Below are 27329 nucleotides of genomic sequence, written 5' to 3'. Positions count from 1 at the left end.
CATCTGACATTCTGAAAAAGTCTCCTGCAGGACAGGTTAACAGTTAATTGAACATACATATTCAATATATGTACCAAGGCCAGAAAACAAATGACTGGCTATTCTTTGTTATCTGTGCATTTCAAATTTTACATTTAAAATTCTCAGGGACTTTTTGCCTTTTTTTTTTTCCCGGGGGACTCACCTTCCATCATTGGTTGGCTTCAAAATATAATTAAGTGGAAGATAGTATCTCACTGTAATTACATGGAATTCATATGAAAAAGTAAAACTTACATTGGACAATATTGTAGAACACCAGAGTAAGCTCCATAAAGAAATACGGTATCTTCCAGTATATATATATATGTATATATATATATAAAAAACCAAAAACCAACCAACCAACCCAAAAACCCCAAAAGGAAGAACTTTATACAAGCAGTTATCGTAACTTTGTTTCAATTAAAGATGCAACTCTCTCTCACTCCTGGCAAGCATAAATTGGTAATGGCACTGCTTCTCCACAGTGCAAAGTATCCTGAGAAATTATTAAGAACAACAAAACACAGGGCTGTCATCACTAACTTCTTGCACAAAACACAGCAATTAAATATCTTAAATAAATAAAACAGCAGATAACCTATACTGTGTCTATCACAAAAAGGGGATGTGACCTGGGACACTGCTAATTCTTCCATCACTGATAATTAGAAAAGGATTGCATTCAATTACTGTTAATATCTTCCAAGTTATCTGTGGCCAATGTACAAGGAGGTAATTTGTAATTCAAGTTTTTTTGTTTGTTGTTTTTTTCTTCAATTAGCTACAAGCTGAGTTCTATATTTTACATGGGAAATATGACTCAAATTTAAAACAAGCCCTCTCAGAGGAGCGTTTTCTAATTTTGTGCAACTTTGATGCAGAGCCCAACACAGTCCTATGAAGAGAGACAGTGCATCTTTAAACTGATTGGCACTGAAATCCCATTTTCTTTAGCTGCATTCTATTAGCTTGGCCAAGTTATCTCGTAATTCTGTTAGTTCAAATATTTTTCCATCAAGAATTTCTAAAAGTGTCTTCAAGTTATTGCGAAAAGCTTCTTGCTCATTCTGACTTTTCTCCAGACGTTGCTCTAGATCAGACAGCTGGCCTTCCAGGTCTTTGTTTCGAATTTCTACTTCCTTCAGAGAAAATACATAACATGTTAATGTGTTGTCTGCAAACAGAAAGCAGTCTAACCTTCTGCTGGTATTTGTGTGCTATTTTTGTCAACTCATTATAAATACAATTTGTGACCCTTTACAGTTTCATTAAGCCAAAGTCCAAATGCAAACTGTTATTATGATTGCACATGTACTACCACTTCCGCTATTTTTTTTCAGTAATTCACCTGAAGGACAGAAACTTTTGGCCAGTGAACAATCAATGGGATATACTTGTTCAGTAAGTTCTAGCATTCAGAAATGTGCCACCTACTGAAGACAGCTTCTCAAAGGTTTACTTGAACTTAAGTATTCCCTGATTTAGAATACATGAATTGCTCAAAGACATAATCCCCCTTAAGTGGCCTCATACAGAAACCCGTCCAGAATACTGTTTTATGGATGGAGGAGTACTACCTTACTCCTGTCCCACATAATAGTTTTTTTCATCCTGAAAATTAAGACAGAAACATAAACTGGCAAGATTGATGTCAAGGTGACATTGATGGTAACAAATTTAAACCAGCAAGTGCAAGCTGAATGCCTTGTCTCGCTGCACAGTGCCCCAGATCACCCACCCGCAAGCCCCACAGTAGCGCAGCCATGCGTCACCAGCACTGTACGGACGAGCCGCTGCCATCCAGCAGGTGGAAAGACGAAGTGACGGCATGTTACTCACAGCTAACGGAATCTGACCCTGTACAAGCTCAGCTCTCACTCACAAGGAAGAGAAGAACCCTGACGCCAGCCTGCTCGAACCCCTCACAGCTCTGGCTTGTGCTTGACAGGGGAGGGAGGTCATATCACAGCTGCTTGGCTTTGTGCAGACTGGGGACCCTCTCTTCTACCAAAGTCACGTGGGTCTGGAATACCATATTGTTACTTGTCTCATTCATTGCATGTCTCATGCTAAATTTCATAATTACAGTTATGAAAAACACTTTCTAAGGCAGAACAGGGACAGTGTATTTAGTACACCCTGTACAACTATTCTCTGGAAACGCGCATAGTGAATTTGTATTTACATACATTAAAATTTTTTCAACACCATTTCCCTTTACTGGGGCTTTATGTCACAAAGCTTCAATGGGCCTGCTCTGAGTTTTTTCAACAACTAGTTTCACACAGTCATAAGGGAGGGAGATTTGGCAGCAGTCACAGCTGCCAGCAGGAGTGACTCCTCCTTCTGCCCTCCCACTCTCCCACTGTTTTTGTTACGATTCTTCTGTCTCTCTCAAAGCTAACCAATATATTCAGGTTTACATTGGAGAGTTCTCAGCTAACCATAAGAAACAACCTGACCCATACAGAATGTGTATTTGGGCAGTCAAGAGCAACAGGTATAAAACGGTAGCCTTGTGTCAAAGTCCATGGCCCAAGACGCCTTTCTGCCCATGAGGGGCCTGACAGCAGCATCAATGAGCCACTGCATCCCTGGCCAGAGGAGGGATGGGGTGATGTGGCCAGTGCTCAGATGCAGCTCCCAGCCTCTGCAGCAGCGGAGAGCTCTGGGACCTCTGGCAGCGGTGCAGGTGGAGAAGGCAGGGCCTCAGGAATCTGACCTCCTCATACTTGTGGCTGGTCGGGCAGCCAAGGGTTATGTCCAAGCCAAACTGGAATACCTCCCTTACTTCTTGTTTGTAAATGGGCAAGTTAAAAATTATGGAGTTTTGGCACTGGTCTCGAACAGCACAGCTGAGAATAGGAATTACCCCTTGCTGCCAGGACCAAGAGAAGAATTAGCTGAATCTGTTTAACACTGAACAATATAGTTGCCAAAGTACGAAAGGAAGTTAACTGAAATGAGTATTTGTAGAAACAATTAAAATACATACATGCTTATGTAGTGATTAGCTACCCCACCGCTGCTTTAAACAAACAAGCTAACTGTCATATCCTCTGAAAGCTCTCCTTCACTGAGCCTACTCCTGCCTTCCACACTGAGTACTGACAAGTACAACCTGGTGTAGTGACTGATGGGTTCAAGACCCTTTGAGGCCAAGTGACTGCAGTATAGGACAAAGAGGAAAATTCAAGGTACTCCCAGCTCTGCAGAAATGATACAGTCGTTTCTTTAGCTCATATAAAACCGATTGCTGTTTTTCCGTGTTTGCTCATGTGTTCTGCTTCTCCTGTCACTGATTCTCTTCTACTCAACAAATGTGTGTGCTCTAGGAAGTCTCCTTGCCACAGTTCTTACCCCAGAGATAATTAATTTCTGTAAGCAGGCAAGCCAGTGATGAAAGGGACCACTTTGGAACAAATCCATGGATACATATATGGTTTTACTTCATGTTATCTGAGCTTGAAGAGCATCCTATTGGCCTGTACCTAACACTGAAGATCATCTTTCAGGCCCTCCTCAGGTGCTCTTAAACTGAGTAATTGTTCCACTGTGAGCTGATAGGGTGGAAGCACCCAGGTAAAACCAACAGCTTTATGCTAGATGTAGGAGCTTCCCTCCATATACAGCAAAAGGCTAACTCCCTCTCTTGCTAGTCCTTGCCCTGTATCTCTTCAAATCAGAAGAGCTCCCTTCTTTTGTTTAAACTTCCAGCTTGCATTTTATTTATATTCCATTCTTGACATATATTTCCTAGTCCATACACATTTAGCTTCCCAAACATTTCCTCAGATTCACTTTCTCCCATACTCCCTCCTGTTTTATTTTCCCTGACTCATGCTTAACATATTTAATGACATATGGGAACTAGAACTAACTGAAATATGCCAGGAGCTCTTCCTTTTAATTTTTGGAAAATGCTTCTTCCAAAATTTAACATTTAATCATTACACATATATACCCTAGATTAGTATTAATGATTTTTGCAATAATATTGCATTACATGTTCATGTCCAGCTCATGTCCAGTTTTCTATTACAAATTAGTCTACCTCAAACCTGTTGCTTCTTGATTGGAAGAAGTGGAGAGGTGTCCATGCAATGTAATATAATCCCCTAGTTGTGTTATTTCACTTTATTTGCAGTTTATCTCATCTTACAATAAACTGACTCTTCTGATACATTCAGGCCCTTTGCAAAACGTATTTTACACTTTTTTTTTCCAAGCTCTTCTCATAGTGGACACAATCATTCTCATACATTGTTTTATTTTAGAAAATAAATTATTAGCAAGTTGTGTTTGATGGTTGCACTGTAATAATCTTTTGTGGAATTCAGTGCAAGGATCCAAATAAAATATTCGAACCATACACAACAGCTAAATTTAGGAATCGGCCATAGTAATAAAGATATCCTGACTTATTCTGAGAGTCACACTGATCATGACTCATTGATAGGTCTTCTCTACATTGCTAATGAAATTATTAAGTATCAAGGGCCCCCATACTTACCCTTCGCAGTGAAAACATATTGCTCTTCACTGGAATTTGCCAATGATGGATTTCTAATTCATTCCCTGATATAAACGGGTCAGAAACGCAATATACCTTGAAATAGTAATATCTTTGTATGCCATTTTTTCATACAGGCTATATTCCAAAATATTTTAGAGTTACATAATCCATTTGCAAGCACAAGAGGGGAAAAAACAAAGCAGACAAAAAAAGAGTGAGACGAACAGATACGGACCCTGGAGACAATCACCCTGAAAACAGACGGTGAGTCAACTAAGTGAACAGATGTGAGATGGTTAGTCTGGAGCGACAGAAGAAAACACCATTTCACTGACGTCACAGATGTAGGGTGAAGTGGCTCAGAGAAGGCCAGTATAATCAAAGCAGCATGATTATAGCACACCAAAGACTCAAGGTCTTTTAGATGGGCTGCATCAAGTCAGTAATAACCTTTAAGCTTAAGAAAGGCAACTTTTAACTCTGATCCTAAATGAGTTTTAAATTTACTTGAACAGAAGCATATAGAAGTATTTCAAGAAACTGCCTACAATGTGACGTATGGACATACATACGCAATATATCCATTTGGTTACTAAAGATATAAATATACCAAAAGGAAGCTACTGACTTTATAAGGTCAAATTTTAATAAAAATGTAGCATTTCCTAATCTTTCCTCTCTTACTAGTCTCTCAGAATTCTGCTTGTTAAGGATAGCTAATTCCTGGCTCACTATTACTTTTCATATGACCTTACACTGAAATTATTGCATATGCTACTGCTAAAACAATTTTCAACCTTCATTACAGTATCTCTTTTGAGCCTCTCAGGTAGGTGCCTTTTCAGCTGAAAACTTCAATTTTTAGCCTAAAGCCAGTAACAATTTTTGGAATAGTGGAACAGGCAAGCTCAGGTGTATTCAAGACAATATTTAAAGATTGTTTGTAGTAATAACATACTTTCTCTAAATAATTTGACTTAAGAATGAGGAAAAATGAACAGACATTTTGTTCTTATGTGATTTATTCTGTAGGTAAAAATGAGATTCAGGGAAGTTCCAGTTCACGTAATGCATTTCAAAGAATACCTGCTTAATGATTTTTAAGCTGTGGCTAGTCTGACGGGGCTTACTTTCAGCGTGATTTAGGTTTAGCCACACAGAACAGCCAGAGGGTCACCTTTCTAGCACTTCAGATTTGGGGCCATTTAATGCCTGAGTTTCCAGTCCTATCAAAACCCTGAAGTCTGAATTCAGAGTTTAACCCACCTAAGCTTTGGGTCAGCCTCATTCTAAAGGCAGGTTTCAGAGGGAACGGGCATACATGCTGGCTGGTCAGCCCAGTGGATGACAGGCAGGAGCTCATATGTAGCAAGGAGGGTATACTGAGGGCATACTGATTCCAGTAGGCTGAGGTATCTGGCTTTACACACAGTAAAGACACAAACCAGAAAAACCAATAAAAACACAGTAATTATAAATAATCCCAAGAAAATATCAAAGTGTGTTTTTAAAGTCTGTACTACATGAGAATGCTTTAACCCTTACTTTCTCAGGGTGTGTTTAAAAGCTGAATAGAAACTCATCCCAGCCTGATGATACACAGCCTGACAGTTTCAGTGGCACACAAGACCTATGGGAAGACACTGTAGTGAAAATGAGACCAGAACTGCATAGGATATGTATCGTTGAAGGACATACGCTATCTTGAGAGTACTCTATGGACTTTTAAATGAAATATGGGTCTGTTCCCTTGGGTAAAAGTAAGAACCTACAGTAGGTGGAAATTTTGATACAAACTCCTATGGATCATCCCAACCAACCCCTCTGCAATTCAATCTAACAACACATTTGTCTGGGACCTTCAGTGAATACAGCACAAGTTGCTCATGTGAACTGCTCACTTGATCATTTTTCCCTTCTCTCTAAATTAAGATGATGCACTATAGCTCACCTGTAACTTCTGGGTCAGAGAATCCCTCTGTGCCTGGAGCTCTCTGGCATTGTTGATTTCTTGTTTCAATCCTTCTATTTCCTAAGGGAGAAGAAACAACCTTGCTAGCAACACGTTACCTGGCTTGGCCTCAGTGCAGGTAAGCTGGCTATCTGCTTCTTCTGACCATGTCATTGCAATAATATCTGAACTGGCAGTTGGCTACTGTCCATCACAGCACACAAAGTTTAAGCCCTGCTCTCAATACTCCCGAATCACAGTCCCAGAACACCAATTCCACTGTGAATAGACAACAATACAGATAACCACTTTCTTTTATAAAAGTACAAGTCTTCCTCTTCACACAAAAGATCTGAATTTTTTTTTTCCTGGAAAATTAAGGGTTCTTGTATTTAAAGAAAAAATTTTATACTTTAAATTCTATTTTAATCTATCCTTCTCCATTTTTTCAAGAGAAAAATCCAATTTTCATCTGTGGTCTTCTTATGTCACCAGCAGCAGGGCTGAGCATCAAAAAATTGCCTGCTTTGACCATTGATTTCTGTAAAGAGAGTATCTAAAGGAAACCATATCTTTAATTTAGCAAAAAGAAATTTGCAAGTATGAGTATGAAAATAAGAAATATAGATAAAATAATGAACAGAAGAGAAACCTTTTAGTAATTTACTTTCAGGGGACAAGAATAGAAACAGTTAATAAAACTAAAAGCTCTCAAACTTAAAACTATTAGGTACAGTTTCTGCAGAAGGGCATATTCACCTCCCAGAACTCCTTTTGGAAAGATCTCTTTGCAGTCAACAGCTTGGCATAATTCAAAAGTGAACGGGCACCAAAATGCAAACCATTATCAACCTGAGACTAATCTCATAAGTTATGAGGGAGTTTGGAAAAGGTGTTGTTCCATTTTGAGAGGACTACTGTAACTACTGTGCCTCTCCTTCACCGTCCTTGGAAACACCAAACAACTGCCCCAGTGGAGGGAAGACCCTGCAAGACACATTCTGTGTCTACACCTCCCCCCTGCCCCACACACACCCCCAGTACCCACTGTTTCTGTCATGGAGGGCTCAAGGATCTAGTCTTACACAAGGCAAATAATCCTTCATAGCTGGCTCCTTCCACCCTCCTTTTTCCCATCCATAAAGGGTCAATTGTCGATCATTCTGTTGCACAAATCTGCTTTCCTTTAGGACCTGTGCCAGTGCAGGTGTTACTCCAAATCCTTTTCTTTTCTTGCTGTTGGTCCAGCCCAAGACAGATGGCACAATAGGTATCATCAAGTTTCAGGCCAGGGACTTGGCATATGTTTAAGGAAAGGGCTGATCTTAGGGATCATAAAAGTCAGCTATCTTAACATAGCCTGAAAAGCAGATTGGTCTGGAAAAGGCATTGATCTATTACTTGTTCCAAACCCTACTCTTCAGAAAAATGAAAGTATGCTTACAACAGCTTCCCTTCTTAGTGAATTTGGACTGCATCAGTGTAGTGACTGCTCTGTGGAAACCACTTACAACTTACTTTTGCAAACAGAGATGCTTGGTAAAACCAAACAGGAAAACATCATACTTTTCTGTTGTTCAGATATTCATCTCTATGTTTGACTGATGTAACTATATACACAGAAAAATATTAATCATTTCAAAGAAGCTGAAAAAAATTTTACTTTGAAACATCTGTAGGAAATAATACAGCATTTACTAGCCATCACAAGCTTAATATTGAAAGCCTTTAGAAATGACATAACAGAAAAGCCAAGAATAAATGTTAGCAAATACCTCTTCTTTTTTCTTCAGCGTAGACTCTAACTCTTGTATTGTCTGGTTTAACTCTGTTTTATGTGTGTGGACTGCATTGGCTTGACTGCTCACACACTCTAGCTCAGTCACCTGTTGAAATAAGTAGAAGCAACACATACAAAATTAATTTCAACAAATTCAAGGTGTTACTACTTCTTTGCATCAATAGCTGCATTTGAAATATAGCCTTAGTTCTGGGTGACTTATGTTGATTAAATTTGCGAAGGTATTCTTATGACGTTAGCATAAAATTCCTTAACAAATTTTTTAGCATAAAATGGTTGTTATGACTTCTTTGAAACAATGTTTAATATGTTGCAGGCTGAAAAGAATATTAAATAAAACTTATACTTACTAATTATTGAAAATTTTATGAAAGGAGCTGAATTAACATTTCAGAAACAGTAACAGCTAGATGATTAAACAGACTGACACTTTTTAGTGTTGCACCATCTTGATCAACTAAGCCACAATGCTCACTCACTTCCTAGCAAGCCAATTAACGTTTCACAGCCTCAATTTCTGACTCTGCATCAACAGTGTAATAGCAGACACTCAGCCACCAATGTACAGCTGCCAACCTCTTACTTCCTCCAGTTTCAGATCTCATCTCTCAGTCACAAAGCCAACAGCTAATATCACTATTTGGATTTGCAAAGTTCCTCTTCATTAGCAGACAGCAAACACTCTCTATCTGCCCTTGGATAAGTTAAGATACCTGGCAGTGGTATGCCCTTTTTATTTTTTAATTCAAGAGATGTTAATATTCTGCCATTCACAGACAGTTGCCAAAAAATAGCTTCTGCACCAAAGAAATAAAATCCATGCAGCTAGAGACTATGCAGATAAGTTTTTGTTCATGTCCCTCTCAAATGACAGATCAAAATATTAGAGAACTCTCACACTGTATGTCTGCGTGGATGTGTGCACTAAAACCTTTTCGGTTAATAACAAACTATTAAAATATTAAAAATACTAATTAAAGCCTAATAGCTTTTTTTTTTTTTCCCCCCAGATGACATGAGTCTGTCAATCTAAGTATACAGTCTACAAGAGAGCTGCACCATCTATTTACAGTAACTAACAAATCTGGCCCAAAAACTCATTTGAATAAAGTGCTATGCAACAAAAACCGTTAGGCCTTCATTTAACTTTTCTGGAGAAGTAGCCCCATAGACAGAGGGCAGGCATTCTCCAGGACAAATTTATTTCTTAGATAGAAGAACATCTTGAGGAATCAAGGTTGGTGCCCTCCATAGTCTAGCTAGTGAAGACACTCTTGATGACAGTTATTTCAGACTCTGAACTATTTGTAGGCTCAAAAGTTAGATTACCAAGTGCAGAGAGAAGTCAAAGGAAAGCCAAGATGAAATACAGGAAAACTAAAACAAAATCCCTGTCAACTTCTCCTTTATGAGTCACAGGGCATGAACTTCCCCTCTGTCACAGCCAGATGAGCCTAGCTTCTTTTGCTGGAAAACTGTGATTAATTTTTGCACATCAGGTTTATAAATGTAGAGAACTGAGATTAGAGCAAAGTCTTGGGAGGGGTAGGGGGAAGAGGGATGAGGATATAGCTTGGTAACACAATGTCCCCCACCCCACTGCAAAGAAGTATCTTATTTGCTGGAATTCTCCCCAAAGAAGCATCAGTGCTCATGGCAAAAAGTAATTCCGTTTGCTCAGTTTTATATGCCACTGAGCATTACAACTGAAGTCTTAGATTATTTTTTAAAATTGCTTCAATTACACAAAAATACATCTATTTAGATTCCTTGGGACTGCTACCAATTGTGATTGTTACAGTATTCAGCACTACAATTACACAAACACAAACACACAGAATTGGAACAGACCAACAGGGATAAATCTATGTCTATACAGTGTCTGAACTAACATCTAGATGCAGCAATAATCAGAGAAGCATGGAGTAATTTGGGCTGGAAGATGATGCTGGTGGTCATCTGGTCAAGGCCTCCTGCTCAAAATAGGGACCATTTTGATGTCACATTTGTTTGGTCAGGGTCTTGCCCAGTCAAGACCTCTTCACTATCTAGCAGAGCTGCCACAGTTTTACTGTATTTCTAACATAGTGGGTTTATGAAGAGCTCTAGCTCATTCCTAAGTTTTGCTGGAACTGACAAACTCACTCACCTCATCCACCTTCACCCCTTCTGATGTTTAACTACTCAACCACTTCCAAGCTCTTCTGCTGAACTGAGTCTTGAACTGGAGGTGGAAGCCTCTGTGAACTCAGGGCTATGGTTGTTAGGGGAGCCCCTGGACAGGCCCTCTCCCATATGCTGTGAAAGACTGGAACACTGTATGGCAACCTCCAAGAAGGTCAACCTCTCTTTTAGAGCTGTTGCACTCAGCAATACCCACTGGCTCTTACCAAGCACTAGCACAGTGAATACTCATTTACATGAAGTGTAAGAGATTCTATGGGAGAGACTGAAGAAAACACAGTCCCCAAATCACCTCTGGCCTAGCACCTAGTGACTCAGAATCAAGTGTGCAGAGGTATCTCATCCTGTGGCTAAGGAAGCGCTTGGATCCCCACTGTTCCCCACATGGTATTCTCTGAGGTGCTACACACAAAGAGGATTCACATGTTGGTGCAAGCTTGGAATCCAACAAGGCTGGTGGATTGAACTGCGGTGGATGAAATATTACTATTCTTGGCTGCGTTTATTGTCGCTGGCAGTAAACACCTTCCGTGACAGTCCTGTCAGCTGCATGGCTCACATAAATGCTCCCAAGTATGCTCTGGTTCATACTAACTCAAGACAACTATTGAAATTGCTTAAGCAAACACAGGTAATTTTGCTTGAGCAGAGCAGGGAGTGCTCTCACAAACCTTCCTGCCAACAGAGGCAACTGCTGTCAAAAAGGCAATTAATTACAAACACTAAAAGGGCTGTGATGTTTTACTCTGGTCCAGCTTTTCTCTGGGCAAATGTCCATCTCTTACTGCTTATGCAAAAAATTAATGCATTGTTCAACTCTTTAGTTTATTTTTTATTGAAAAATCAGTAAGTTGGAAAAAAAGAACAAATTCATTTTTAAAAATGGGGTTACTCTAATCACAGACTTATTTATATGCCCATTCCTGTAGAGATCTGAAAAGATGTCAAATATCTATGGTATTTTTTTGAATGTTTCTATAAAAAAGAAAATCATATTGTGACCCTTTTGAAAAAATCTGTAGAGTAAGATGGGCTGGAAAATGATGCAATATGAAGAATATGCAATTGGAAACAGAGGTAACAAAAGATAAAGCTCTAGGCAAAAATGTGGATAGCATTTACTTCCTTGATTTCCTTGTTTAAAATTGGATTTATTTTTCTCATGGCCAGTGGTCCAAAATTAAAAAAAATAACTGTTTATGCATTACGCACAGAAGGTGTCATAAAAGGAAAATAAAATGCTTTAGTCTGACCCTCCCATGTGCTATTTTCAGGGATATCTCCTCATTCATTGTTTTGCGTTTAAGAGCAAGGCTCAATCAATCATTCAAGCCTTTGCACAGCAACACTGAACAATGTACCTGTGATTAAGCCTTGTTTCCAGTATAGAATTCAGACTGAAAGAACAGTCTTTGAACAATAATTGATTAAACAAGGTTCTTCTATTGCGCTATTATAAGACTGCACTGACTTGTATATCTGAAAAAAGTCAATACTGCATTTTCATATTTGAGACTAAAAAAGAAAAAAAGTACTGTTCTTAGCCTCTGCTTCTTTATTTTGCATTTATCATCCAGGTAATGACTGCACATAGGGAAAAAAAATTCTGACAGGGCTTTTTAGTGACCATTAATGAGCTAACTCTTCTAGTAAATGGCTGGCACTATACTTAACTGCATACTTCAGTGAAAAACACATCAGCTGAAATGAGACAGCAAGGCAACTTGTTCTGGCAGAGCCTAGACCTTCTCAGCAGAGGCCACATTCTAGAGTTTTCTGGAAATTTTAATCTAGGGTCAACAGCCTACAAATAGCAGAAGATGACAGGCAGAAGTACTCATTGCAGCAGACTGCTAGCACACACTGGGCTGCTGGGAAGACTGGAGGAGTGAGGCTTTGGGCCACATAACACAAGTAACAGCCTTGATGTGAGCTTAAGACAGTGACTACCCAAAGGTTCAGAAGACTGAAGAAGTTCTCAACCAAACCACACTAAAGCAAACCAAATCACAAAGAAACCAAGAAAGGAGACTGCATCTGTGTCTCTGAAATCCCAACACAGACAACTACTTCAGAAGTAAAGACTTCAGTTAGACAGGGGCGAAGAAGTGGGAATGACAGAAGTATTTCGAGTGGTCACCTTCCCCAAGCAATTATTTACTGAATGAATCTGCACTATGTTTGCTGCAGGTTGATTCATTTTTCCAAACCACTTTCTTGAGATAAATTTGTACACTTCTAATCCCAAATAACAGAATCATCACAGAATCACAGAATCATGTTGGTTGGAAAGGACCCTGGAGATCATCTAGTCCAACCGTTCGCCAAGCACAGTTCCCACCTACAGCATATCCTTAAGCGCTAAATTGACCCAACTCTTGAACATTTCCAGGGATGGGGACTCCACCACCTCCCTGGGCAGCCCATTCCAACACCTGACAACCCCTTCTGGAAAGAAATGCTTCCTAACATCTAGTCTGAACTTTCCCTGGCGCAACTTGAGGCCGTTCCCTCTTGTCCTGTCACTTTCTACTAGGCTAAAGAGGCTCAAACCCAGCTCTCTGCACCCTCCTTTCAGGTAGCTGTAGAGGGCGATGAGGTCTCCCCTCAGCCTCCTCTTCTCCAGACTAAACAACCCCAGTTCCCTCAGCTGCTCCTCACAGGACATGTGTTCCAGACCCTGCACCAGCTTTGTAGCCCTTCTCTGGACATGTTTGAGTAATTCAATGTCCTTTTTGTAGTGAGGGGCCCAAAACTGAACACAGGAATCGAGGTGCGGCCTCACCAGTGCCGAGTACAGGGCTCAGATCCCTTCCCTGTCCCTGCTGGCCACGCTATTGCTGACACAAGCCAGGATGCCATTGGCCTTCTTGGCCCCTGGGCACACTGCTGGCTCCTGTTCAGCCGGCTGTCAATCAACCCCCCCAGGTCCCTCTCTGACTGGCAGCTCTCCAGCCACTCCTCCCCAAGCCTGTAGCGCTGCTGGGGGTTGTTGTGGCCCAAGGGCAGCCCCCGGCATTTGCCCTTATTGAAACTCCTCCAGTTGGCCTCAGCCCATGGCTCCAGCCTGTCCAGGTCTCTCTGCAGAGCCTCCCCACCCTCGAGCAGATCAACACTCCCACCCAACCTGGTGTCATCTGCAAACTGACTGAGGGTGCACTCGATCCCCTCGTCGAGATCATCAATGAAGATGTTAAACAGGAGTGGCCCCAAAACCAAGCCCTGGGGGACACCACTCGTGACCGGCCGCCAACCGGATTTAACTCCGTTCACCACAACTCTTTGGGCCTGGCCATCCAGTCAGTTTTTTACTCAGCGAAGTGTGCGATTGTCCAAACCTCGAGCAGTCATTTTTGCCAGGAGAATGCTGTGGGAAACGGTGTCAAAAGCCTTGATAAAGTCAAGGTAAATTACATCCACAGCCTTTCCCTCATCCAATAAGCAGGTAGCTCTGTCATAGAAGGAGATGAGGTTTGTCAAGCAGGACCTGCCTTTCATAAACCCATGCTGACTGGGCCTGAGCATCTGGTTGTCCCTCATGTGTTGCATGATGTTCAGGATGAGCTGCTCCATCAGCTTTGCGGGCACCGAAGTCAAGCTGACAGGCCTGTAATTTCTCGGATCATCCTTCTGACCCTTCTTGACCCTTCTTATAGATGGGCGTCACATCGGCCAATTTCCAATCAGTCGGGACCTCCCCGGTCAGCCAGGACTGCTGGTAAATGATGGAAAGTGGCCTGGCGAGCACCCAGCCAGCTCCTTCAGCACCCTCGGGTGTATCCCATCTGGTCCCATAGACTTGTGTGTGTCTGTGTGATGCAGCAGGTCACTGACTGTCTCCTGGATTGGTGGGGGGTTGTTCTCCCAGTCTCTGTATTTTGGCTGTGGAGGCTGGATTTCACCAATACAACTAACATGGCTATTAAAGACTGAGGCAAAGAAGGAATTAAGCACCTCAGCCTTCTCCTCATCACTTGTTACCATGTTTCCTCCTGCATCTAGCAGGGGATGGAGACTCTCCCTGGACTTTCTTTTGCTGCTGACATACTTATAGAAACTTCTTGTTATCCTTGATTGCAGAAGCCAAATTAATTTCCAGTTGGGCTTTAGCCCTTCTGATTTCCACCCTGCATAGCCTCACAGCCTCTTTGATTACACTGTGTGGCTAGCCCCTTCTTCCAAAGGCTATAAACTCTCCTTTTCCCCCTGAGTTGCAGCCAAAGCTCCCTGTTCAGCCAGGGTGGTCTTCTCTGGCGTTGGCTTCTCTTAGAGCACCTGGGGACCGCCTGCTCCTGAGCCATTAACACTTCCTTCTTAAAGAGAGCCCAGCCTTCCTGGGCCCCTATACCCTTCAGGATAGTCTCCCAGGGGATCGTTTCAAGCAGGTGCGTAAACAAGACAAAGTCAGCCCTTCTGAAGTCCAGGATGTCAGTCCTGCTTAGCTCTCTCCTGACCTCTCTAAGAACAGAGAACTCTCTTATTTCATGATCGCTGTGCCCTAGTCGGCCTCCAACCTCCACGTCGTCCACCAGCCCTTCTCTGTTCGCAATAGGTTTTATTCAGCATCTTAAATTCAGTACCAACAGATCACGAAATTCCTTCTACATACAGAAATTAATTCAACTGCTACGGAAGTGCTAAGAAAGACCTATTAGAATCTCGGTTTAAGTTGGAAAACACCTTTAAGATAAAGTCCAACTGTTTACCTAGCACTGCCAAGTCCACCACTAAACCATGTCCCTAAGCACCACATCTACACTTCTTTAAAATACCTCCAGGGATGGTGACTCAACCACTTTCCTGGGCAGCCTGTTTCAATGCTTGACAACCCTTTTGGTGAAAAAATTTCTCCTAATAGCCAATCTAAACCTCACCTGGCACAACCTGAGGCTGTTTCCTCTTGTCCTATCACTTGTTGCTTGGGAGAAGAGACTAACACTGATCTTGCTACAACCACCTTTCAGGTAGCTGTAGAGGGCGATGAGGTCTCCCCTCAGCCTCCTCTTCTCCAGACTAAACAACCCCAGGCCCCTCAGCTGCTCCTTGTAAGAGTTGTTCTCCAGACCCCTCACCAGCTTCATTGCACCTCTCTGAACACACTCCAGCACCTCAGTGTTTTTCTCATAGGGAGGGGTCCAAAACTGAACAGTGTTCGAAGTGCAGCCTCACCAGTGCTGAGTACAGGGGGTCAATCACTTCCCTGTCCCTGCTGGCCACGCTATTGCTGATACAAGCCAGGATGCTGTTGGCCTTCTTGGCCACCTGTGTTGCAGGAGGATATCGGACCTGCACAACTCTATGAGAGTTATAACAAGCAAAGCCGTTTATTTTTCCAGTAGTACATACTTATGCTCTCGCCAAAGCTCTTACTTCATAATCAGCAAATCAGCAATTAGACAGCTATCAATCCTTTCTCCTATCAGCGTAAGACCACTATAACACGCTCTGTGCAGACCAATCACCTTCTTGTTCACGCGTCCGTAACTTCTCAGAGTTGAGTACTCTTCCACAGTTCAGTGTTGCAGCAGTCTGTTGTTTTTCCCTGCTACCTTGGCACAGCTCAGTGGTTTCTTATCTTTCTTCCAAGGCCTGTTTTCCATCAAAGCCTAGCAGTTTCTCAGAGGCTGTGTAGGGCTGACAGGCCGATGTCTCCCACACACCTGTCCATATTCAGCTGGCCGTTGACTAACAACCCCAGGTCCTTTTCTGTTGGGCAGTTTTCCAACCACTCTTCCCCAAGCCTGTAGCATTGTGTGGGGTTGCAGGACATGGCACTCCACCTTGTTGAACCTCACACAATTGGCCTCAGCCCACTGATCCAGCCTGTCCAGATCCCTCTGTAGAGCCATTTTACCCTCAAGCAGATCAACACTCTCACCCAACTTGGTGTCATCTACCAACGTACTGAGGGTGCACTTGATCCCCTCCTCCAGGTCAGATGTTAAACAGAATTAGCCACAATACTGAGTGCAGGGGAACACCACTCGTGACCGGCCGCCAACTGGATTTAACTCCATTCACCACAACTCTTTGGGCCCAGATACCCAGCCAGTTTTTTACCCGTATTATCAACATATTTTCAGTGTAGCTGTAGCCTATTTGATATACCTGACACTATAAACTCATTGTTTCCTAAAGCTATTTTAATGTCTTCTATTTACTGTGGAATGCAACATACAAGGTCTACTAGTCCAGGCTACAGTATAGAACAGGGAGAGTGCTCACATGCAATACTGAATTTAGATATTATGTATTCTTAGCTAGTTGAGTTATATTCCTAAATAGATCGAAACTGTGACAACACTATTCCATCAATAATTCAAGATGAGCCTCCTACAAAGAAAAAAGAGCCCTTTGCTTTCCACAAGAAGAAAAGAAATGATGTTGCATGGCTCAGCAGAACTAGGAATAACTGCATGAACTTTCACACAATTTATGCAGAAGGTGCTTCTCAATTCTTCGTGGTGGACAGGAAGATCCAAGACAGCATGCAACAAGCCAATCATAAAAATAATTCTAGTTAGCTTTCAAGAATAAAAATATCCAGAAAGATTTTTGGTGCTAAGAAATGTGAAAATGCAGAAAACAAGGAAAATTGCTTTTCAAGGCTGCTGCTGAAAGAACAAAAAGCACACTGTAGTGTTATTCATATACATCACTTCTGACAGCAAATTCACTATTATAGTTTTCCAAGATTTACCTGTAGATAAATGACAACCTGGGAGCAAGGAGGAGTTTCATGCATTACCAACAATGTACTACTTTTTTCAACAGAGAAATCAATTAAAGATTTTGCTGAAAAGGACACATTTTTCTCTGTGGGCACTGATGCCTCAAGACATGGAAATATTATAATGTTTTCCACAGTTACTCATTTCTACAGAGATGAAAGAGGAATAATCCATCATCTGCTTGATTTTTCTGAAGTAATGAAATTTAAGTAGGAATATTTGAAAATATAAGAAGTTTACTAAAATCAATGCTTTGAGCTTCAGCCATGCATTATTACTTGCAACTGAAAATGCTAATACTAACTTCAGGGGATATCTCTTCCTTTGCAATCTAATTAACAAATACTTTTCCCAGCTATCTGGCCAGCTCATGAAATACATGCAATAGCAAACACATACAGGTATGTCATCCTTTAATTCCGAGGATTTAAAACCAACAATTCCCTCACTCTCCAGTGGATTTTTGGAATTACAGGATATATTTCATTCTACAAAGCTTTGACTACATAAAATATTTATAACGTGTCTCCACAAAGCATGCTTTTTGTAACTTGCAGATAAATGGATCTTAGTACTTTTCTTAGGTTTTTTAGAAAGATGAAGATGGGGATGAGAGACCCTTCTGTAAAAATGTTCTTCTTCCCTTCCCCAGCATCACAGTAGCTTGGTTGGGGACTTGTTTCTTTTTCAAAGTATAAGATCATATATGACACATTCAGTGAAAGTGAATTCCCAGAAAAAAAACTAATGAAATAGTCTTGAGTCCTAAATGTAAATCTGCTCTAAAAACTAATCAAGGCAAACATAAAAAGACAGAAAAGACCTGCCTTCAGTTCACCATACATTAAAAAAAGCCAAATCCACATTTTGATTTCAGGAACATAACCTGATTCAACTTCTCTGTCTGAAAAAAGATTGTCTTTTTAATAAAGTGTAATTATTAACCAATGTCTGAATCTTGATAAAAGCTAGATGTGAATTATTTTTATTGGGAATCATGCACAGAAAGGGAGCTGAGAGTACATGCTGGATTTCATAAATCCTTTTCTAGGAAATGCTCTGATATTCTAATGACAAGACTGACAACATATACCATTTCAAAAATAACATGGAAGTTATGATAGATGAAATGGATATTGGAGGTGCAAAAATATACACCTGAGAAAACAATATATATTCCCTGAAATTAAATGCTTGTATTTTTCCTTTGGTATCCCCTAGTGCCATGCAAAGAAGGTGGTCCTGCATGGCCCCTGCAACAGTTTCTCAAGGATTTTAAAAATATTACTCTGGATTTCTTTTTATTAGAAACTAGTTCCACTGCAAGAAGGGTAACTGACCTTATACAGATATTTACAGCCTGCTCTGAAACACAAACTCTTTTAAGGTGAGTCTGTAATTTCAAAAATAAAAAACAGTCACTATATTCCCATATGTCATCTAAAAACCCAGCTATCACAGAACAATTAGCCTTTCCAGATCTTACTGTTTCATAGAAAACTCCCCAGCACATCTCTCTTGAACATCTGGTCAATATTTAACATTATGACCTCACTTGGGCAAGAGCTGCCGCTTCTTTTTGCTTTTTCAGGAGTTTCTAGTGCAATAAGAGTTTGCTTGCAATTCCAGATGAAAGGACTGCTGTACTGTAAATATACAGACTTAGTTGTCCATTTTTTATGCACTCAGAATTGGTCCATCTGCACACATATTTCTTTCCAATAAATGCATAGACAAATACTAATAAAAGGATAATCCCACTGTTTAGATTAAATTGCCAATCTGCCTATATCTACCCTGCAAAATACACATCTATTTTTATTATAAACAAATGGTATCAAGCTGCTATCTAGCCACATGCTAATTAGAGTATTTTAAGAGGAAGTTATACTTAGATAACTTTTTTCTTTAACCAATCAAACCAAATTTAAATACAACACAAGTTTGGATTCTTCGGTACAGGTAAGAGAGACACAGTTTTAAAGGGAGGATGACAAGAGAAAGGCCTCACATAAAAAAGGTGCATTGCCAATACATTTTTGGATCAAAACTTCATAAATTTTTTGTTGCCACACTTTCTGTCACCTTCTTTCGCTTTTTCACTTCTAGATAATGCCTTTCCTCAGCCACATAAAACCATGACAGTCCCACAGTGGTGCTACTAAGACTTTTCAGCAAGTATGAAGCCTGCAATATGGCCTCTGATTCAGCAAGCAACTTTATCACACCTGTATGTTCAAAATTTACTTTTGATTATTCAATTTTTAATGCAACTGGTGGAAATGTGGAGGTGACCGCTAAAGGGTCTGCAAAGAATTTCTATAGATAATTTGAGCAGGCTGCTTATATAGCATTCTGTATTTCTTGTGGACTTTAATAACTGCTTTTATAGATTGTTGTTTTCTTTAAGTAGCACAGAAATAGCCCGATAAAATGATCATGGTTTTACTTCTGTGTGCTCATACAATTTTTTAATATCCACTTAAAAATTTAACACTAGTGAAATCAGGGTCCATTATTTGAGAGGTGGTTTTGATGACTACATAAGGTGTCTTCATACTTATTTCATTCACTGAATAGAAGAACCAGGACAGAATAGGCTAATTTCATCAGAAATCCTGGTAAAATAACAAGCTAGAATTCAAGAGTTTACCTCTCTGTTCTTTCAGGAATACCCAAGAGCTTGATCACTTCCCTTCATCTCTTTTCATCTTATGTTTCTTTTCCTGCAAATGAATGATCTTTAAGGACTGCAGGTCTTATTATTATGCACTGGTGTTATTACTCTGTGCTATTGCCCACTGTCATAGGATGATTTATTTTAGCAGTTAGCATGCACAAAAAAAAATCATTTTCATTTTCGACATGACAAAGACAGAACTTGGGGTTACTTTCCATAATTCATATCACCATTCAATCCTTTCTTTCTTGTGGTATCAGGATTAATGTTGGTACTAATGCTATTCTATTTGTCTGAAGTGGCTCACTTCACGGTTTTTCTTTCTGTTAATGAGCGATTCTAAACTCATGAATCCCTTTTGACTTCAAAAAGCTATGTAAGGTGTGTAGGAGTGCTCTTTAACCCCGTTTAAGGGAAATCCTTGTTCTTAAATTGCTTCTGAGCAGATTAGAGGAGAGAAGGCTGAGAGCTCCAAGATAAGCTCTTGACTGGGCATCACATCTTTCCAGTATTATTATCTTTTTGTATTTGTGAGGGAAAAATCCATACGCTCATTTAGCAAACTCCTGAAAAATATAATGTCTGACAAAATATCAAATTACAGTATTTCTGGCTTAAGCTCACAATACATCAGAAGAGAGCACAAAAGTTTAATTTATCGAGAACTTTGCACTCAGCCACCCTGAATCTGTATTCTGTTTTGTCACAGCTCTAGGCGTTATTAATGCAGAGAACAAATGGAAGAAGGAAGATAAAGGCCTCAGAGAAAGCAAATCAATGTAGGTTAATAAGAAAAACTGAACTGATAGATGAGTAAATCTTATATGTAATCAGAAATCACAAATAATAAATGAAATTAGTTTTTTTAAATGCAATCAAAATCAAAGAAAGGGGCATTTTAGCTTTGTTTCTGTGTTTTAAAATACATAATGTAAACGATGAGATACACAAAAAATTATTTCAGTCAAATTTTAAAACAATTATTGAATAAAGAATGTTGGGTTTAAAATAATTAAAAACAACTTAAAAAGCAAACAACAAATACTGCACGAGACGAAAGACCTGGTTTACCACAGTGAATGAAAAAATATAGAAGATAAAAGAATGAGATACAATGTAAAATCAAAGGATGTTTATAAATAAAACATGACAAAGTTCCAACTGTGGAAAAATGTACCATAAGAAGTCAACTAGTAACACAGTTTTAGCAATAATGGTGTTTTTTTAATATAAAGAGGAAACTATTTAAGTAAATAAGGCTATTTGTAAGACTATTTATATAAAGAAGAAACCAAAGATCGAAAAAATAATATCAAGTTTACTAATCAATATGCATTACTTTCCCACACACACCACACTCGACAGAGGATATGAGTCTTCCGTAGCCTGCAGACAGATGAGTCAGGCACCAAAACTTGTATATAAACCTAAAGCATGTAAGGAGTGAATACCACAATTACGTTATATATAAACCACATAATATATTATTAAATTGTACTAAATACAGCAGCTTATGTCAGCCATACCCTTCTTCATTTTAGAGGTTGGTCTGTTTTATACAAGGCTATGATTTGGTGAGTGAGTGTATCCTTCCCATGCATATGTATCTACATACATTCTTCTCCAGTGGGCAAGATGCTGTGACAGCCAACTATTCCAAATCAAACAACAACTACTCTACAACTGAACATGCAAATTAATTTCCAAGTTTTTCTTTCTCATTGAAATCAATTTTTCTATGAGTATTTCTAAAAATCCAATCTATTCAACTTTTCTCACCAAAGTTTCTCTTGGATCAAACCCCACTTTTCTTCTGGACTAGCAACAGATGTGAGCTCCAGCACAGCAAATTACAGTTAGATAAGATATTAGGAAAAATAATTTGACAAGGGTGATCAAACGCTGGAACTGGCTGCCCAGAGAGGATGTGAGATCTCCATTTTTTGATAATTGACAGCCCTGAGTAACCTGATACTAACTTCAAAGCTGGTCCTGCTTACAGTGGAGAATTGGACCAGATAACCTCCAGAGTTCCCTTCCACGCTAAATTATTCTATGAACTAAGGATGGAGCTCATTTTATTTGACTAAAAGTATGTCTATAGAAATATCTAGTTAATCACCCTATGGAGAAAGACAAGCACTTACTGAAGCATATTCAACATGACATCTTAGCCCATTTTCTTAAGACTGGGACACTTTCTCTTCATGCTTTTGTCTCTCCAAGAATAAGAAAAAAAGATGATCATCTTAGTCTTGATACATAACTTCTACACAATCACAGGTGAGACAGATTCCAGTTTGAGAAATATTTTTTGGATTAACTGCAACTACATGTTTATACTGAGCATAATGGATAAATTGAACAGAAAGATAATACAACGCAGTGACTTAACACTGCTTGCTACCACATATACCATAACCAACAGTCTGCCATTTCAGCAACACATTTTCAATGTGTGTAAGAGAGAAGCATCTGACTTGCAGTTTGTTTCTGAAATGGGGCACTATCTCAATTTGAAAGATTAGTCGCCAGCATGCAGGCTAGAAGTGCTCTTGTTTCGCACTGTATGAATAACTGATTGAGACTGATTGCCTGTCTTGTCCGGTTGGGTCTCCTCACAGCAAATGCAGCTGCTGTTCTTGTGTGCTACTTTTCTTTCTTACGTAAGGACTGTATTGTTTCATCTTTGCAACAAAAGCTGTTAATGTATTTTATTAGGAAGAATGCTACCTCATTATGTCCACGTTTTATCAATGAGTTCTAGGCTATAAAGCCTATCTGGTGGTCAAATCCACCTGAATGTCTCCCACTATAGTAATTTCAATACAAGGTTGTAATTTAAGTAATTTTATCAACAATTATTATTATAATCTATTCACAAACCTGAAGCACAGTTTAGAACTCCCACCCTTCCAAAGGAGAAACTTAAATGAAGTGACAAACAAAGTGAAAGTTTCTCTCTCTACAAACACACACAACAAGCTTATGCCTGACTGGAAAATTTCTGAAGCAAAACAGTTTTATCAGTAACTGCCAATTTCTTGAACAGAAAGCACTCTGCTAAAAGCACCAGTTTTAATTAACACTTCACGCATTTCATCCAGCCAGCTGTGGCACACAGTGTTACAGTCCATTGGAAATTGTTGGTTTTCCATAACAAGTCATTTGGCTGGGACTTCAGGAACCTTGTCTGGAAGTCAGTCTAGGTATAGGACAGCCTCAACAACATGCCATTTCCCCAGGTTTCTCAAGCTCAAGGGAGTTCTTGCTACTCTTCCACATCCCCAGGTTAGATGTAGCCTGCTGAATTTCTGCCTTTCATACACGTGCTAATTTTGACTTTGCTTTGCACAAAAATGTGTCCTAAGTTATGATGATAAATTTATACGGAAAAAGGTAAATAGATTATACAATACACAAAGAGCTACATGTGAAAAGAGGAGAGAAATTAAAATGCTGTACACTTATTTTCATAATGCAGCCTTCAACCTTGTATGCTTTATTCCTCCTTCAAACACCGTCATTCGCTCCCCCACTGTGCAGTAATTCTGGTTTGCCAAATGACCTCTACAAAACTTACAGTGAAGGAAACAGGATCCAGACCCTCCAGTGTGAAAGTGGGAGTAGATCTCTAATTGCATATAATGATCTTGAATTTATGTTCAGTTTTCTTCAGGTGCAAGGATGAGAGGAAGCTGTTCATCTTTGTTATATGTGGAAACTACAACAGGGTTTCGTTAACTTACAGATTTGATGTTAAATTTTTGTGGGCTTAAATGTGAGAGGCACTGCAATGTAATGCTGTAGAGAAGGTCCTGAAACAGATATGATGTCATCACATGAAGAATGAAAGCTGGCAAACATGTTGTAAGGTTAGATGACTGTTCCTGCAACAAATTCCTTTGCAGAAAAAGAACTGCTACAAAGGAAAGAATTTCCTAACAGAGAAACCCTGTGTGCTTTAAACTAATCATTCTGTCTCGAAGATTTACCTAAAGCCCCAACAGTAAACTTATTTGTTTTACTTGAAAACAGGAGAATACAGTCACCAGTAAGGATCCTGGCCATTTGCCTTGACTTACCCGCTTATGAAGACGTTCTGCTTCCTCCTGATACGCAGCAAGTTGTTGTTTCCATTGTTTTACATTGGCAGTGGACTCCAGCAGGGCTGCTGTGAGCTTAGCGTTATTACCCTTGAGCGTGGCCAGTTCTGCCTCCCAATGCTTGCTGATTGTCGAACTGCACAGACAGAATGAGAATTGTCAGAGCCCCCAAATACATTTTTTTTAAAATGTCTTATAATTTTTTTTCAAAATACCCAGGAAAAATAGAATTACGCAGAAATCATATGACTAAATGTCCAAATGAGAATCCAAATGCTCAAATCATCAAAACTATAAATTCAGAAAATATAGATATATCGTTATTGGAAAATAATCTCTACACTCCCAGTTCAACAGGATATGGGGTTTTTTGATAAAATGTTAAGGATGAGAAATCCACATCAGCTTCCCAAAAGCAACAGTGTGTAATTCTAGAATAAGTATATGATTAGTCACTATTTTACTATGTATGGACTGAAAGTGCTTTTTCATCTGACTACTTTATGAAATATATTGCAGAAAAAGATTTGTCACCAACTTGATTAAACAGAGCTAATGCAGTGCTTTGGAACTACAGCTTAGTTGTCTTAGTGCAAGCCTTCTATCCCTGAAATATACTTTCTTTATTAAATACCATATTTAACTTGTATTTTCAAACTCAAAAGATCTTGAATTTCAACACCATAATGCTATTAATATGCCTTTAATATCAGCAAAGAGACTAAAGATCAAGCAGCATGGAGATGTTATTGCTCTATTGCAAAGAAGCCAATGTTGGGGTTTACTGAAGTAGCCTATGGACAAACAATCCTTGCCCACAATTTAGTTATTCTCTGAGAAACCACAGATCTTTAATTTTTACAGGTAATTAGTCTGCCATCATCCACAGACCCTATCTTTGCACTGAGTACACAAAGGAAAAATGTCTCAGACATAAACTAAACCCTAAGGAGCATGCAAATAGCTCATTGATGTTTACTTGTATAATGCTAACAGCATGTGAGGTGCACACCTACATAGAAAATATAGAGAACATACAGACATACAATACATACAGAAAATAATTAATTTTCTCTAATTAGCTTACTATTAAATGCATCGTTGAAAACCAAAGATCTGTAACTGGCCAAAGTGATTCTGTATACAGGTTTGTGATGAATTATGAGGAATTATTATAATCTAATTATTTATTACAATAAGTATATTTTTAATATGCTTAATTTACTATTTTGCATGTTAATAAGTTTATAGGTTTATTTGAACTTTGTACTACAAACAATGAAATATTCTGCCACCATTTTGTCCACCAAATTTCTTTTTTCCACTTTCTGCATATGCATAGACCATCCCATCAAAACATATTTCAAAAGCATTACAACTCCTATAAATGCTCCTTAGGTGTTCAAAATCAACCAGCCACTAAGGAACTTTCATTACCAATTCAGATCACATCTACTGTTTCATTAAAACATGATGTCTGGTTCTTCCATGCTCCAGTGTTTCCTTCCAAATACACTGCTTCATCCCCTCGAACTGGAATACAAGTTCCTTCAGAAGAGGAATATGGGTTCTTTCAAACTGCCCTAGTATTTCATGATCTATTCAACTAATTAGAATTCACCACTGGAAACTTTAAATTTTAAATTACTAAACTAAAATAATTATAATCCTACTTCATCAGAGAATACTGACTCACATATTAGAGGATGAAAACAAATTCCTGCAACAATGTCTACTTTTCTGTTCCTCTAATCAGATTTACTTTTCAATTCTGGTAGCACAGCTGTTCAACAAATTCTGTAAAAAAATGTTACAATATCTAGTTCATTACCATATTCATAACTCCTCCCTGATGTTCTGATCTGGCAAGCAAGTATCGATTCTAGCCATTTCATGCAAGTGAGTAGTTCCATTTAGTAGCCCTGCTATGGCAGGAATAGTAGCAAACTCTGTGTGTGTGACACCTACACGTTTACAAAACGTGCCCTCCTACTCATCTTTCCCCACAGAAGAAATGTACACACAAGATTTTATACTGATGTAATACAGCAGATTAAAAGCTTTGTATCTGGGACAGTTACAGGATGAGAACTTAATATCTAATTTGTTTGATCACTTAATATCTATTTTAATATGCAAATAGGGACGTGAATGGGGTTTTTTTCAATGTCATAATGTGTATACCCACACTGATACAAGGCAGACTTCTAAGCCATGAAGATCTCAGAAGACAGACTCTCAGATAGTGCTGAGTAATAATGTGACAAGGATTAGTGATGTGTTTCACCTTCACCTTTGTCCTTATTAACTACCCTGCCAAAAAAATAGTCAGGACCTCCTAAGTTACTGCTTGTATACTGGAATGTCAGCATTAAAAATGAAGCATGTATCTTCTATTACTGCTATGGTTACCCTGGTTCAAAAGGTAGAAGGTTTCTGTGGAGCTGGTTATTTTTAGTGGTTGTTTTCAATAGGAATGCAACAGTATTATTTCTCTATTGTACTCTTTATCCCTAGAAGATCTATACAGTAGGCATGAACTTGTCTATTGTAAAGCAGATGTTGTTTGTAGCATATACTGTTTTTTCTACAATTTCTACTATATCTTCTACATACTGTACTATGGCTCTAGAAAAGAGAAACATATTACTTGAATTAGTCTAGTCAACCTCCCAACTATTTAGACTTCTAAACTTCCTGTTTCTTCCTACGTATCTCCACATTCTCTGACATAATCACAACCACGTGATGGATATCATACCAGGAAACACAGAACCAAAGGCATTAACTTTTTATTTCATGAAATTGTAAAAATATCCCATAACCAATCCTGGCAGTGCTGACTTACTTTTCTCAAACACTTTCTTGGCAAACTAAATTTAAAAAAAAAAAAAAAAATTATGCTTTGTGGATGATTTTGATGAAAACAGGATTTGGATTTAGCTTAATTATTTTAGGACCAGATAAAAGCATACCTACAGCAGGCTGTTCTTAAGTTAGACTAAGAGTATCTGCATTGATGCCTGTATCTGTAGGCCCACATTGGTTCAAATTTATCAACACTTTCCAAGGAAAAGCTGAGAAATACACAGTTCAGACACAATGAGAATTCTCCCCTGGAAGAGAAGATGCTGGGGCTAACACCCAGGAGAGAGGACACACAGATCCAGAAGCTGAAGGACATGTGTGGCAAATTCAAAGGGCTCCCAACAACTGCTAGAGCCAGCATTTTGATGGTGGAACAGCTGCACTACAGTCCCTCTGGATAGGTATGTGAGGGCTGCACATACTCCTCTCTAAAACCATTTACTTAATTCCTCTCTGAAAAGACTTTTT

At 39.3% G+C, this 27329-nt stretch overlaps 1 protein-coding gene across 9 annotated transcripts in view; it reads right to left on the bottom strand.

Moving 5' to 3' along the window:
* The window catches only part of HOMER1 (homer scaffold protein 1), a 145562-nt gene that overhangs the window by 50403 nt on the left and 67830 nt on the right, over positions 1 to 27329 (bottom strand). For 8 of the 9 annotated variants that reach the window (XR_012635533.1, XR_012635534.1, XR_012635535.1 and 5 more), the window contains 3 exons: positions 23973 to 24129; positions 8267 to 8377; positions 6492 to 6572 (listed from right to left, as the gene is read on the bottom strand). Coding sequence is in view for 5 of the 9 variants with exons in the window: in XM_074932108.1 (XP_074788209.1) it covers positions 6492 to 6572; positions 8267 to 8377; positions 23973 to 24129 (349 nt within the window). In the remaining 4 variants the exon portion in view is untranslated. Of the gene's footprint in view, positions 1 to 125; positions 1164 to 6491; positions 6573 to 8266; positions 8378 to 23972; positions 24130 to 27329 lie in introns of those variants that run through there. The other variant, XM_074932109.1, reaches the window with a different exon arrangement.

The sequence above is a fragment of the Athene noctua genome, chromosome Z, assembly GCF_965140245.1.
Source record: "Athene noctua chromosome Z, bAthNoc1.hap1.1, whole genome shotgun sequence".
NCBI lineage: Eukaryota > Metazoa > Chordata > Aves > Strigiformes > Strigidae > Athene > Athene noctua.
This window is presented reverse-complemented; position numbering and strand designations above follow the sequence as displayed.